At 30.9% G+C, this 14,957-nt stretch overlaps 1 protein-coding gene across 1 annotated transcript; it reads right to left on the minus strand.

Annotated features, from left to right (window-relative positions):
* On the minus strand, positions 1 to 2,893 carry LOC130440663 (odorant receptor Or2-like). The gene is made up of 4 exons (XM_056773926.1): positions 2,797 to 2,893; positions 2,641 to 2,745; positions 188 to 340; positions 1 to 135 (listed from the first exon to the last, which is right to left on the minus strand). The coding sequence occupies exons 1-4, from the start codon at positions 2,875 to 2,877 to the stop codon at positions 52 to 54; spliced, it is 423 nt and encodes a 140-aa protein (XP_056629904.1). The 5' UTR covers positions 2,878 to 2,893; the 3' UTR covers positions 1 to 51.
* Between the last annotated feature and the right edge of the window lie 12,064 nt (positions 2,894 to 14,957).

The following is a 14,957-nucleotide window of genomic DNA, read 5'->3' on the forward strand; positions in this document are numbered from 1 at the left end:
AAAATTTATTTAAACAGTGTGTATCTACATATGTCTATCTAAAATTTTTATTCAAGGGGTTGATTGTTTTTTTGTCATATAATCACCGAATACTGTTCTTATAACAGCCATGTAAGAATAGGACGTTCTCAGGATCTAGAAAATAATTTTAAACATTACGAGTGAAATAAAGTAAGATAATGTTTACCATTGTAAATGTTTCTAGGGTGAGATCGAATATTCCAGCCGACAAAACAATTGCTTTCGAGCATCTTGTCATCAAAATTAATAAAGACTTTTTTACTTTAAAGTCGAATTCGTACCATTTGGACAAATAACACGCCTCGGTCACTCTTTCACTCTGTAAAGTAGAAAGCATAATTCATATTTAGTGAATACCTACATCCTGAATATTGAATACTAATTTTTTCTTGTGAATATATAAACACCAATCCACCCAATATATGATAGCATATCTAACAATATCAAAATTATATGAAGTTAGCGAAAATACGAACATGAATCATATCCACCAAAGGCTGTCAAGAGCTTATATAATTTGAAATCAGCAGTAAAATTAAGTAATAATGTATCAGAGTCTTTCACAGTCAAGAAAGGCCTGAAACAAGGGCGCTGCAACTCCCCAATACATTTTAAAAGATATGTTTCGAAAGCTCTAACAACTTGGAAGAAAAGATCAAAGGAATAAGTTTCAAAATCGACGATGACACCAGTTTAAACAATCTATAGTTTGTAGATGATCCGATAAAATTGAAAGCAACTAAATTATAGCGAGTTGGGAGAGCTAGGAGTTAATTTTAACGAATAGATAGAGGATACAGAAATAAAATGTAGAATAAACAGGAGAACAGGAAAAACTAAACACTAATTGAAATACGGAGAATCTACATAAAGCAATGATAAGAATTACGTTGGTATATAGAGAACAATTAAAGAAAAAAATAGAAGTCACAGAAATGACGCCTCAGGAAGAACAAATAAAACGTCAAGGCAACGAGAAGGAAATATCTCAAATTGGAATATCTAATGGATACCACAGGAGAACAGAAAAAAAGTAAGATTAAGAATATCACTGATCATGGAATATATTCTTCTAAAGTCTATGAACAAAACGTAAAGATCACCATTTTCTACTATTTTATGCTTCAAATTCAAGGGACAAACATTTAACCTCCTTATAGACAATTGGTCGATATAACCAAAATCGTAATCAATAAAATCCATCGTATTTCGAGATAACGATAAATGTCTTAAATGTATGGAGATATCAGGCTCCTTCCCGATGATTTGTTAATTTTTTCGTGTTTTCGCTTACTTCCTAATTCCAAAAGAATTCTAATACCAGTTATCAGAAGACACACCTCCAAACAGTTTAAGGATCGATGGCATGCGCACTTGTCGTTCGTGGGTCATCCAGTTCTGAATTTTTAGTAACAATTCCGTTTTCGTAAGTTATTGATAACGTTAGCTCAATTCTGAATGCGCTTGCGCATAACCGCGATCCTAAATTGGTTATCAAATGATTTTCATTTTTCTTTATATTTTCATATTTCATTTATTTATATTTTTATTTTTTGCCATTTGTCTGGTTCAGTCTTGCTCTTATCAGTAAACAAGAAGAATGAATTTTTTTGTAAAAAGTCGTGTTGAAAAAATAAACAAAATGATTTTTAATAAACTCCATTTTAAAAAACTGAAAATTCATGAGAAATACATATTATGCTGGTGTCAAATTCACATTCAAATGTATGTGAAAACGGTCTGAACTCAAGATAATACTAACAGCTCTCTATTTGGAATGCCAATGGTCTGAAGAGAACCACTGGATTATCATGATGATTCCTACTTCTGTCTTTGTGATATTAGGAGGCATAACAGAAAAACTTGAAATATATTTTGTACCGAAACAATATCAAATCAGCTATCAGACCAGTTCCTCGTAGTATAGATACTATACCCAGCAAAATATTGAAAACTCCTCATCTTTCAGCTCCCTAGATGCGAACCATCAACTTCAGGTCAAAACCAGCTATAACTATTTCCACAAACCGCACTGAATGTTTTAGTAAGAGATTAGGAGTTTTAGAAAAACCTCTCTGAATTAATGTCGTCAAGGTGGAAGCAGAAAAAATTGCTCGCTCCAGAAGCTGTAATTGAAAATGTAATACATCAAAGTCCTATTGACTTTGAATAAGTTTCACTTTCATTATTTCAAATTAAACTTGAGAAAAAATTTGTTAAGGTGTTGTTTTAAATATTTCGGTTAAATATTTCCGGATCTATCAGATGCAAAATAAAAGGACGGAACATCTTTATTTTAACGCGAATTAGAGTTTTATGAAAAATACGGAATTTGCAAATATAATTGAAGATATAGAGAAAAATGGAAGTTGTACCTAAACTATGTTGATAATGTGTGGAAAAATTCAGGATTGTTGCTTGTAATATGTTCATAAAAAAGTTTCCTTCAACAAAGAAAAGGTGATTTTGAAAAGCGTAAATAAAAACTTAATATTTCGAACAGTTTCTGTACAGATATTTCGTATATTTCTATATATTTTCTCCAATTCGAAGTATTTATATATTTCAGAATCTTGCTGTTTTGATTATTTTGGGCTTGTATTATCGAAATACCTTTACCTTAATCATCAATTTTTGACCGAACCATGTATAACAGAATATTTGAAAAATCATGGAAAACAAGTAAATAGATTGTATAAAGAATGTTTCAGATGGAAATGGTATCTAAAAATAAAATATTTATTTACAAAATAAGTGAACAATTGTCTGTCTTACAGTAACACTCAATTGAAATCCTAAAACGCAAATGACCATTACACTTCCAATACATTGCACGAAGATGAGAGTGGAATACATTTTGTGAAAATTCCTTACAAACCTGAAATATTAATATAAAAATCTATAGTCATTGTACAATAGAGAGAGGTAAATGAAGCCGGTCCTGTTCGACCATGTTAATAGAATCCAAAATTTAGAGGATCCGCCGGGCACAATTTCCAAAAACTGTTACAAGGCGGCGAATTTTTTAATTGTATTTTTATAACCTGCTTAAAGTATGTTGTGGTCGTATTTTTGAAATCAATTTCTAAGAGGGTCTTTTTGTTAACAATCTAGAATTGTAATTGCATTTTCGAGAAATTCGTTGTGCTTGTTTGTTAGCCACTAGGTCAGTAATTGATCTGATGTCATCCCGAACACATCGGGATAGACAAATAAAAGGTAAATTTAAGTAAATTATTTGGGTGTTTAGTAATAAGTTAGTGAATAGTTAAGTCTTTGCGGATAATTTAGTGAATGGTGCTAGTGTTAGTGCATAGTTTAGTGTATTTAGTGTTAGTGTATATATGTAAGTAAGTAAGTATGCAATAAACATCGTGTGTATAAATTCATGAAAAATTACAATATATACCGGATTCTCTAAAACTTGTTAGAAGTTGCTTTCTAATGTACGCAATTGAACGGCGTGTAATTATACTAATCAAGTGATCTATAGATAAAAATTAGACCTTGATGCATCTTGTATCAGGGCTAAATGGTAGCTAACAATAAATGTTTGATTCTCATGTTTTTCTTCTCATGCTCATAGTAGATTGGTAGATAGAAAAGTAAAATGGGATCCGTTTAGACAAAATTTGAAATGTTGAAACCACGAAGTGGAGTAATAACTAAAAATGGACAATATAATAAGTTATATATAGGTTATAATCATTCAACTTGCAATTGATCTTATACAGGCTTTTTCTTCTTCTTATTCTTCTGCTGTCTATTAATGGATGTTTGCGATCATCTCTAACCATTTTATCCTGTATCTTATTGTATGAAATAATGGTTTTTAACCATGCTCAATTTTTAATATTATGGAGCTAACACATCCTCTTTCTGCCCAATCCTCTTCTTCCTTCTATCTTTTCTCCTATCAAGAGTTGAAGCTCTTGTTCCGTACCACATGTCCCAGGTATGCTGTTTTATCGTGCCCAGCAATCGACGTTCTCTTTTTATTCTCCTCAGAATTTCTTTATTCGTTTTTTCTGTCGTCCATCGAACTCTCAGAATTATTAGGTAGATTCATATCTCAAATGCCTCCAATCTATTAATGGTGTTAACTTCCAGTGTCCAGCCTTCCATATCGTACAGGTAACATGGACAATACGTAATATTTAGTGAATCTTTTTCTGAAGTTGAGGTCAAATTCAGAGTTTGTAAACACGTTAATGAATTTCATGAATGAGCTCCTTGCCTTTTTTATCCAGTACTTGATTTCTACGTATGATGAACAGTCTTCAGATAACCAAGTCCCCAGATAGTTGAACCCATACTAGGACCGGTGGAAGTATTCCATCACGTAACTCAAACTATGGATTATGAATAGTTATTTGTATGCCAAGGACTGAAAGTGCTATAAAGTAGTATTTCAGCCGCGGCGTACACAACATTTTTTAGACGACGCATAAGATCCAAAACTTTTTCAATTACACCGAGGAAAGAAAATAAATAACAGAGAATTATAAACATTTTATTTATCGAACAATATAATGAAGTTAATGATATTTGCAATGTCAATATTAATTTATTAATTATTTGCAAAATGTAATGTTGATTGTACCTTAATATTTATTGCATTGGTTATGGTTAGGGTTAGGTTAGGTTAGGTTAGGGTTATGCAAAATCATCGAGGTGAACCTGTCAACTGTCAACATTGAAGTAGCTAGAGTCACAATTAAGGAAGTTAAAGTTGTCTACTCCAGAGCGTCCCAAAAGTGTTTTGCGGTACGGAACTGTCACTTTCACTACATGGAACACTCAAAACACAACTTTCGGTATGTAAATGAATACAGAACGAACAACTTTCAGATGGCGTCGTCTAAAAACACATATTTCTACATAATATCTTCTATGAAATCAAACATATTAACCTAAAATCGATTGTCCATCTCAGAAGACCAACTACAAGATAAGTTTACTGTGTTGTTTTCAGCGAGTTTTTGAATTCAACTTTCATTTACTGTTAAAAACAGATCTTTTAGAAACTAATTTAACTTTTTATTCAATTTTACACCGGTGAGTACAAATATAATACATCAACTTGTCAACTATTGACATTTTATGATACCTAAGATGCCGTGAGACGGCAATGCTTATGTTACTAGTATATTAGTGCTAAATAGTAAATAGTAAATCTTTGAAGAATTTTCAAAATTGCATTAATCAAGTGTCTGCTTATACTTGTAATTAACCAACAATTATAATTTCCAAACGTTTAGTGGATGAAAACACGTCACTGAGACTCGATTTTTTTTCCATTTTTGAACTATATTCTGTCCCTTTTGGAATGTTACATTTTTCTTATCGATTTTCAACTTTCTTCCCAATTTTCGGAAACTGACTACCAGTTTTCCGTGAACCGATTGAATTGTTTTTTTAGCTTTCTTCAGATCTTGATTTTGTTCATAAAACTTGGCAATTATTCTACGTTATTCGTTTCCTTTTAAATTTTTAACTTCTTAGCAGACGTAATGTTTATACTTGGGACATTTGACAACTGCCAAATTATGAGAAACAATAATAAACATTCTCAGTTAACGTCTACTTTACCAGCTAAGTCGTCTAGCCGGATTTAATAGCTTTTTCAGTCAAGTTAGCTTGTAGTAGCAAAATGCGTCCTTGGTCACCCTATTCATCGTCGAAACGCTTATTTGCCTTTGACAAATTTCTAAACCCTTATCTCACTGCACTCACTAGCAATGATTCTGCAGTGAATGCAGTATTACATTCTTCAACAAATCACAATCTATATCAAGGATTGAATTCACACAATTGGTTCAAACTCTTATGCAATGTCCCTCCATGCATTCTGAATGATAGAGATAAGGTTAGCCTTGATGAAGTGGAGCTTTGTCTTCCGATCTAGCTTGGATCGTCTTCCGATGAGTCATGTTAGCCCTTTTGTTTTCTTGTCTAGTCTACTAGTTAGTCGATGAGGTCCTTGAATGTTATTTCTTGATCCAGCTAGAAAGCCAGGTATTTGGCCTTGGTGTCCGAAGGCACTAGTGATAAACAGCGAAATTGTACCACGCGGCGCAGATTTGCTTTCTGCCTTTACAGCATTTACTTTTAGAAAGAACGAAAATTAAAAAAAAAAATAAGTTCCAGAATGTGAGAATTTCTAATACCAACCTTATAATTTCGATATGATTCAATATATTCTTATTCAAGTTTCGATACAGTTGAATATCTCCTTTCGAATTATCCAAATTGGCCAGGTTGAACACTAATATGTCCATTTGACAGCATGCTATATCTACTAAAATATAGTATGTAATATCAATGGATCCATTTGGTAATCCGCTTGCCAGGTATGCAATTGATTGAAAAACTAACGTGGAATAGTAATATTTGGGATCCTGCAGGTTAAAAGGAGACCAGCTAATAAGAACAAGAGTTCTTTCGTTTGGGTGTCGCAAGCAAGAAAACAGTATATGAACTAAATTTCCTAGAACTGCATACCTTCAACAAAAGTATTAATATAAATATTTTAGTCATTTGTGAGAGCTGTTGATAAGAAATGATGCAGAAAGTAAATTCCATATTTTTAACTACACAAGAATACGATTTTTATTGGTTTGCAGTTGTGACGTCATAGGTTTAATAAAAATATTGAGCAGGTGTCTGCATGATGATCAGAAGGTTATCGTTCCTGGCAACGTAGCATGTGCCGTTATAATACAGTTTTTATTTATTAGTTACGTATAAATAAAACATTTTTCTATAAATAGGAATAAAATGAATAAACCCTTTATAGGTTAAGTTCTTACATCATTACATAATCAATGTTAAAAGTTAAAAGCATAATAAACTTAATTACTTTGAATATTGAAAAAAAGTTGGATTGGAATCTTACTTTAATTAAAATGATCCTGGCATCAAAAGTAATTACATCTCGCCGGATTGTCAAAACTACCAACACTTTGAAACCATTTTTGTTGTATATCGAGCTTCTTGGAATCATAAAAAAGCTTTATCAGGTGGTTTAGTTGTGGTATTTTTCAGATTAATCAAAGTTTAATAATAAGGTTTTTTTTTAGAATAACCGAGAAAACAACTGTCGTATTTACTTTGAATGATATGTTCAGTATTTATACCTTATCTTATACCTAAGACGTCACGCAATATGGCGACCTTACTGAAATGTTTAAGCTACCTATAAAATTTTGGAATTTTCAATAATTTTTTCTCTATAAATATTGATCAGAATTGGAAAGACTTATAATTGAATATAAACTATTCAAAACTATTTTTTCTTACTCCATGCAAGTACCCTCTTGTTTAGATTTAGCCAAGCAATACAGTAGTCGAATTTCTGGCCTATCTTATATATTAAAAAAATTGATGATTTCCATTCTGAGTCCGTTCGGCGTTCTACCCAACCGATTTGCTTAATTTTTTTTTCAATGAAAGGTATTGTTGCACAGATCAACCATCGGATTTCATCTAATTTTCACCATTCTCAAGTTATACTCAAGTGCGATTTCCCCCTGTACATTACTTATGGGAGTTTTTCACATACACACGTTCTATCCTCAATATCTCAGGTTCTAATATAGCTACAGAGTTCGTTTTGATTTAAGAACACTCGCTGAAGCACCTTCTTTCTTTTGAGTTTTTGGACACTTAAATCGGTTGAGTTGGAGAGGAGCTAGGCGCGGACATTCAATGTGGAGTTATGGATTTTTGTAGGTTTTTGGAAATTTTTCTACATTCAAAGATCTATATCTCAGGTTCTAATATAGCTACAGAATTCGTTTTGATTCAAGAACACTCGCCAAAATATCTTCTTTCTCTTGAGGTGTTGAACACTTAAATCGATTGAGTTGGAGAGGAGCTACGCTCGGACATTCAATGTGGAGTTATGGATTTTTGTAGGTTTTTGGCAATTTTTCTACATTCAAAGATCTATCTCAGGTTCTAATATAGCTACAGAGTTTGTTTTGATTTAAGAACACTCGCTGAAGCACCTTCTTTCTTTTGAGTTTTTGGACACTTAAATCGGTTGAGTTGGAGAGGAGCTAGGCGCGGACATTCAATGTGGAGTTATGGATTTTTGTAGGTTTTTGGCAATTTTTCTACATTTAAAGATCTATATCTCACGTTCTAATATAGCTACAGAGTTTGTTCTTTTCTATTATAATGATTTCTGATACTTATTTAATGGATTCGATGCGAGCGAAGCCGCGGGTAAAAGCTAGTATTGTTAATAAATGATAATTTTTTGGTTTAAAAAAATATTTTAATTTATAAATACTCATTTTCTACAAATAATTGCGATTGCTCTACTAGATTGAAGTTTTTTTGCACCTACTCATCATTTTTTCTCTGATAGTCGTTTTGTCAAAATAACTTTCAAGAAATTATGACTTTGTGAAGGCTATAAATAAACACGACGAAGAATTCAAATACCTTAGACAGATCTTTCCCTAGTTCAGTAACGCAAAGTTAAAAGAGGGTTGTTTTATTGGGCCACAAATAAGAAAGTTGCTGGGCACTTTTAATCCTATACAAAAGCTTATCACGCAATAATTTAAAGCTTGGAACTTATTTGTATGTGTCGTGAGGGGATTTTTGAGCTACAATATGGATGAAAACTACAAACATCTGCTCAATGAGCTTTTAGATTTCTATAATTCACTTGGTTAATGAATATATTTATCATTAAATCCATGCGTAGGTATTATATAGTAAATGAATGAGATTATATATATATATTTCAATTTATGGAACAAAAAGTAGGTATACCTTTGTGGGAAATATATCCAGCTTCTGCGGTTCTCCTCTTTTTTCACATGTTCCATTATTCCCATCGGAATATTTGCTACATCGATTGAATTTATATGGTCCTCGATGCTTTTCATAACCTTTGAAAATACAAACAAGGGAAATTTGCACAAGAACGTAAAGCTGATCACGATGAAATGAGAAGCGTCCAAAAATTTTTTCATATCATTGACGAACGGCAACATCATAGTTAAACATAAATTCAACACGTTAATACTGTAACACACGAAACAACGCAGTCGTTGAAACCTAATTTTTGGACCAACTAGTGGGTACACTCCAAAAGTTTGAAGTAGAAATTTTTCTTTATCGAACGCTTTTTTGAAATCCTGCAATGTTAGTATGATTAATAAATAATCACAGCTTAAAATTATAGTCAAATATACTACAACCAACGGGAAAACTATGTATATCACCTGAGCGCCGAAGTTTTTGAAGGGAAAATATATTAAGAATCGTACACTATAATTTTTCTACGGATGCGCTATTTTGACATGTTAAAATAATTTTTATATTATACTTAAAAATGCAACTGAATAATTTTCAAATTTTAGATCCTTGTTGGTGTTTCGGTTCAACACATCGAAAATTGAAATAGTTATTAGCTGAAAACGAAGTTGAAGTTGATGGGAAAACGTACTCAGTTTTCAAAGCATTGTTGTGTCCAGGTTCTACCGGGGCTGGAGCCTGAATAGATAGCACTACACTTCATGACCTTCTCAGTTTTTTTGCCATAGCACGGTTGATGAAGATATGCCTAATTTCCCAAACTAAATAGGGTTGGGAAAATAGTACATTTGTATTTGAAATGAAGTCAAATATAGATATCACAAATGCAAATGCAAAGATAGTAGTCAAGTCACGCCTTCGTCTTAGTAGAAAGGTATCGCGTGGGGTTGCTTTTGATTTTTGTTCCACGTAGCGTAGTGCTGCCTCCAACTCCACCAGCTCGTTAGTGGAAATCATCACTGATACAATACTATCTTCGTCATCGTCATCATTTATTTCGTTTGACTCAGACACCATTTCTATGATAGCAGAATTAGCCACTCATCAGGGTTGTCAACCCTTCAAGATACGTTATAGATTATCGTACACCTCTCTAATTATCGCGAAACTACTGTATACGAATTCCATATTCGGTTATTGTTAAAAATTTCCCTTCATTTTATTTAAAGAAAAGCGCGTATGGACTAAGGTTTGGTAGAGCTCTTTTGTGAGAATGTTGCAATCAACCATGAGATTTTTTCGAACAGATCAGCAATTATTTTTCATCAGGTGCATCTTGTAGAAATTATTGAATTTCTTTAGAAGTTGAGGTTTGTGAAGTTCTGGAAGATATTTTTCCAATTATAGTGTTAAAATGAACTTATTTTGATATATCAACAAAGTTTTTATTAATTATGTCACTCCTCAAACTCGACTACTGGAACCATAATGTATATGATCACAAATTTGTTGCAAACGAAGTTATTTCATAAAAATAATTCACCCTGACTTCCAATCTCCAGTCTATTTCATATTATTGTCTCTAAGAATTGTTATGACCAATTTGAGAGAGTTTGGAAGACGTTATCTTTACAGAGCAATGAGGTATGTGGAAGTATATTGAATATTTATGAAAATTGAGGGTCATTTAGGAGTTTTGTTATCTGTGACGACAGTATACAATCACTGAGCATCTCGAGAAAAAAGCTGCAAGCATAGTAGAATGTCCAATGTAGAATAACTCGTACTGAAAATATTGGTACTAGAATTGAGGGTGAAGGGATAAAAGATCCAATTTATTGTGGTGATATTTATCATTCTTCAAACACTTTAGCTTAAAAGAAAAAGTTTTTTTTGTTGGTTACCATGAAATTAATACTATCAAAAAATCCCAATGTATATACTCACAGGCTTAAACATAACGAATGATTTCTTATCAAACAAGAATAATTTATCAAACTTATATAACTGGAATTGAACTGAATCATTGGAAAAAAAAACGGTTCTATTAAAAGGAATTATTTGAAACAGAATTTAAAATGAGGAGAAAATTGTGCTCATCGGCGTATGCTACTTTAATTCCGCAATTTTTAATTCAAAACTCTCTTTAGTATGTTTATTTTATATGTTATCATGTCCAGATGTGAACAATTTATTTTTATTTGTAAATATTTTTTAATTGAAATTATCTTCGTACTACCCAATAATTTGTTTGTTTAGCTTAAAAAGTCTATTTCACAATAATAAAACAACATTTGCTTTGATTTTTATTTTACAAATTCAAAAATAAATATATACATTCTTTTCACTTAAATCTATTTTTTCAGTAATGGATACAAATCTTATTTATTATTGAGAAAGCGAGATATGAAAAAAAGGCAAAAAAATCTAACCTACACTTTTACTTCTGAAACTTATCAAGGCAGTCTGAACAAGTATATATACATTGATATACATTATACAAAAGTTAGAATTAAATTTAGTTCAAACTTTGTCAAAATATTTTTTTAGCGAATTTTTTTTAAATATAATCTTGTTTTGACACTTATGTGACATGCAAAAACACCCTTAAAATATTTATATTATTTTCTCTAGAATTCCTTAGTGTGTTTATTGTTTTTGATTTTCATTTTAAAATAAAATTGGTTTGTTCAATCTAGATGCAGTTTTTTAAATGAAAAACCGTTTTTTTTAAATCAAAATTCATTTTTGAAATATTTGATTGAAAAAACTATTGGCCGCAAAGCAAAAAAGCACACCCAATATACTAGTACTTCCTATATTTTTGTCTGTGGATTTCATTGCTGAATTTATTTTTTTAGCTTGTAAAATTTTTGATTAAATTTTTCAAAATATCATCTCATTCTTGTACGAGTCATTTTTAGGGTTTCAAATATTTTAAGGGTGTCTTCGGATTCTTTTAACCGAAAAGTACATTTAAAAAAATTATTTTTTAAATCTCAAAGCTAACTTCCAGATTTAAAATAAATATTTGAAAAACTTCCTGTTAAAAAATATTCTAAATTCACTTCTGAAAAAAAAAAAGATAAAAAAAAATATTTTTTGTAATATACTGGCAAATTTTACGATTGTAGTTATAAATTTGTATATGACTTATAACTTTTATGAAAGACATTTTTTTCTTGTTAGTTTTTTGTAATTTCCTAGTCAATTCTAAGGTTGTTGTAGAGTTTTGTACTTTTGTATGATTGTTCTTGTCTCTAAACTCTATCTTAGAGACAAGAAAGTTATTTATGCAGTTGGTGTATCTAGAAAACAAAACTGAAATTGCAAAATATTTCAATTTTTCCTTGATCCATTCATTAAACACTAATAAAATTTGAAGGATTTGTGTCTGGAGTTGTGATGTCACTGAGTGACAAAATTAATATCTTTGACTAGTTATAAATATTCAACTACGGTTGAAATTTGAAATATACCGTGTTTATGTAATGATTGCTTGATTACTAAAAATACAGGTTTCAAGTTTAACCCACAACGAAGTTATAGGGATTCGAAAATGGGCTGAACTGTTTCGAAAAAATGATGGTACGGGCGTGTCGCTTTTTTCGTTCACCTTGGAAGGGAATTGCCATGCTCCCAGATAAATTTAATTTGCCTAAGAATAATAAAACTAATGTATTGGGTATGAATATATTTATCTAGACTGTGTTAGCTTACAAAAAGATAAACGGTTTTTATAAAAGTTTAGTCGATACAAAAAAACATTACGTAAAATATTATTTTAACGAAGCTGCCGTTTTCGAATCAAAAACTAATAGACCCAAAAGTATTCTTAGGTCAATACCGAGTGGTTTGAATAGAAAATCATTAAGTAGACCAATTTCAAACAAAAGCTGTATTATTATTTATAATAATAGCCTGCTCATTATATCTATTCATTTTATATCAATTCAAATTCAACGCATAACATTAAAAAATAATTTAAAAATTAACACCTGTTTGTTAGAATCGATTAATAGACCTTGAAAATTAATTGTGAAATTTTATTTTCACCAAAACTTAAAAACTACTACAAAAGATGATATTTTACTCCATAATTGCAGCAATTTCTATTGGAAACTCAATTAACTTATAAATTTTAAAAAATCGTTGTTATTAATTCAATTACTATGAATTGTTTCATTGAGGCATGACGTTATTCAACTTAACACAGCATAGTGAGACCGATAATATCAAAACGTGGTCAAAAGTATATGTAAAGTTTGTTAAAAACAGTTTTTTGAAATATATTGAAATAACAATAATTTATCATAATTTGTTTTTTTATATACATTATAAACTATCGTCGCTATCAGCCGTGAGTTCAGTTGAACTTCAAATAATTTATTCACAGATGTTTTCTACCTCATAAGTTGGCACTAAAAATTCTAGAATTTTCGGCGATAATGGTTTCCTTCATTTCTGTGGCAATTTCCTCCAACTAGTAATAACTAGATTTGATGACACTAGTAGAATACTAAAAAGATCTGCAGTTCTCAAGTTTTAGATTTTTGAATTATTAACTATTTTTGTGTATATATTATACAGGGTGGAACGTTACATACTATTACCACATGTAGAGCTTAGGATAAATTTACAGGGTTATTAATGAAATTTAAAATAAATTTTAATTTGATATAGTGTTTAAACAGCTCATTTCAAAAATTTTTCATCATGTAGTACAGAACTATCAGCTAAACTTAGAAATTCCAGGACAGGCTTTGAAAAAATAAATTTAGGGATTCGTAATGAATATAGCAGTTTTTTTAAATGCAATAAGTGATTTCCAAACTACATAAATAATGAAAACGGCATATATGACAATGTTGTCGCACTTCTGTGATTGTTCAAAAAATAGATCAACAAAAATGACGTATCACATAATATAATATTAATTTAAACAAATTTTATATATTTCCAGTGTTTTAACTAAAACTACAACGTACTGTATAATCTAATATGTAAGTATGAACTCAACTACATCTTTATTTCCAATGTGTATAATCTCTAATTGCAGAGTCGTTTTTCAATTTTTAATTTTAAGGTAAAAATCGCATTGGGGCTTCATTTATGATAAATAATGAATCAAATTTATTTAAATGTCAAATTTCTTATATGCTATAATATGTGTTGATTGTAACTCATTAACATTTTGTGTCAGATAATAATACATTGTTTCAATTTTCCCAAATAAAAATAACCTACAAGTTACGATTTGTTAAGTTAGGTTAGGTAAGTTAAGGTAAGGTTAGGTTAGGTTAGGTTACGATAGGTTAGGTTAGGTTGGGTTGATAATAAAAATAACGAACAACTCAAGATTGGTGTTAACTGTTTCCTATTGTCATTATTGTTATTATCGACCGTTATTTTTGTGTAGAATACATTTTTCTTCTGTTACGCCGGTCCTGGAATTTCGAAGTTTTGCGAATACCAGTCGGATTCTTTATTAGGTTAGGTTAAGTTAATAGTAGTGAGCTGCATCATGAAAAAATCTAAAAAGTAAAGAAGAGGAGTCGACACTTTTTAGTAAACACATGATATTTTCTCTAAGTGGTTCTACATATGGTAGTAGTAATCAAAGTACCCCATTACTCATCCTGTATTTAGTGATTACTTCAATAGTTCCCTTCTGTTTTAAAGTTTTTTGAGTTTGTTAGTGCAAGGCAAAATGTTTTATTTGAATTTATTCAGTAAACTGGAGCCTGTTGTGAAATGATGTGGAAACCCACAAAATATTTAACATTTACTTTTTATTGCAAAACTATTCATAAGCTTCCTTCCCACATTTGGCAAAAAGTAAAAATACAAATTACATGGTAACCCTTATTACAAGGTTGGTATTTGTTTTTACTATACCTAGATTATATTGTTTATATAGTCCCAAACTGCCACAGTTTCAAACACCCTCGCTAAAACTGTGTGTTGTGTGTATTTTGTTGGTTGTTGCTTACAAAATATACTGTATATTAGTAGCCTTGGTCCTGGTATAAAGTCCATTCTTCAAACTTCCCGTCTTATAAAGCTTGTATTCTCTGTTAACCTAACATTAGATTGTAGTTTGGCTTTTATTATTGCATAAAAATTTGACAATAAGCTTCTCAAATCAATTTTAGTTA

Source organism: Diorhabda sublineata, chromosome 2, assembly GCF_026230105.1.
Source record: "Diorhabda sublineata isolate icDioSubl1.1 chromosome 2, icDioSubl1.1, whole genome shotgun sequence".
NCBI lineage: Eukaryota > Metazoa > Arthropoda > Insecta > Coleoptera > Chrysomelidae > Diorhabda > Diorhabda sublineata.

Coding starts and splice junctions, on each gene's coding strand:
- LOC130440663 (XM_056773926.1), bottom strand. CDS start 2,877: ATGTATTCCACTCTCATCTTCGTGCAATGTATTGGAAGTGTAATGGTC. Junction 2,746..2,796: donor GATTTCAATTGAGTGTTACT/GTAAGACAGACA, acceptor TTTTATTTTTAG/ATACCATTTCCATCTGAAAC. Junction 341..2,640: donor GTCAAAAATTGATGATTAAG/GTAAAGGTATTT, acceptor TCTACTTTACAG/AGTGAAAGAGTGACCGAGGC.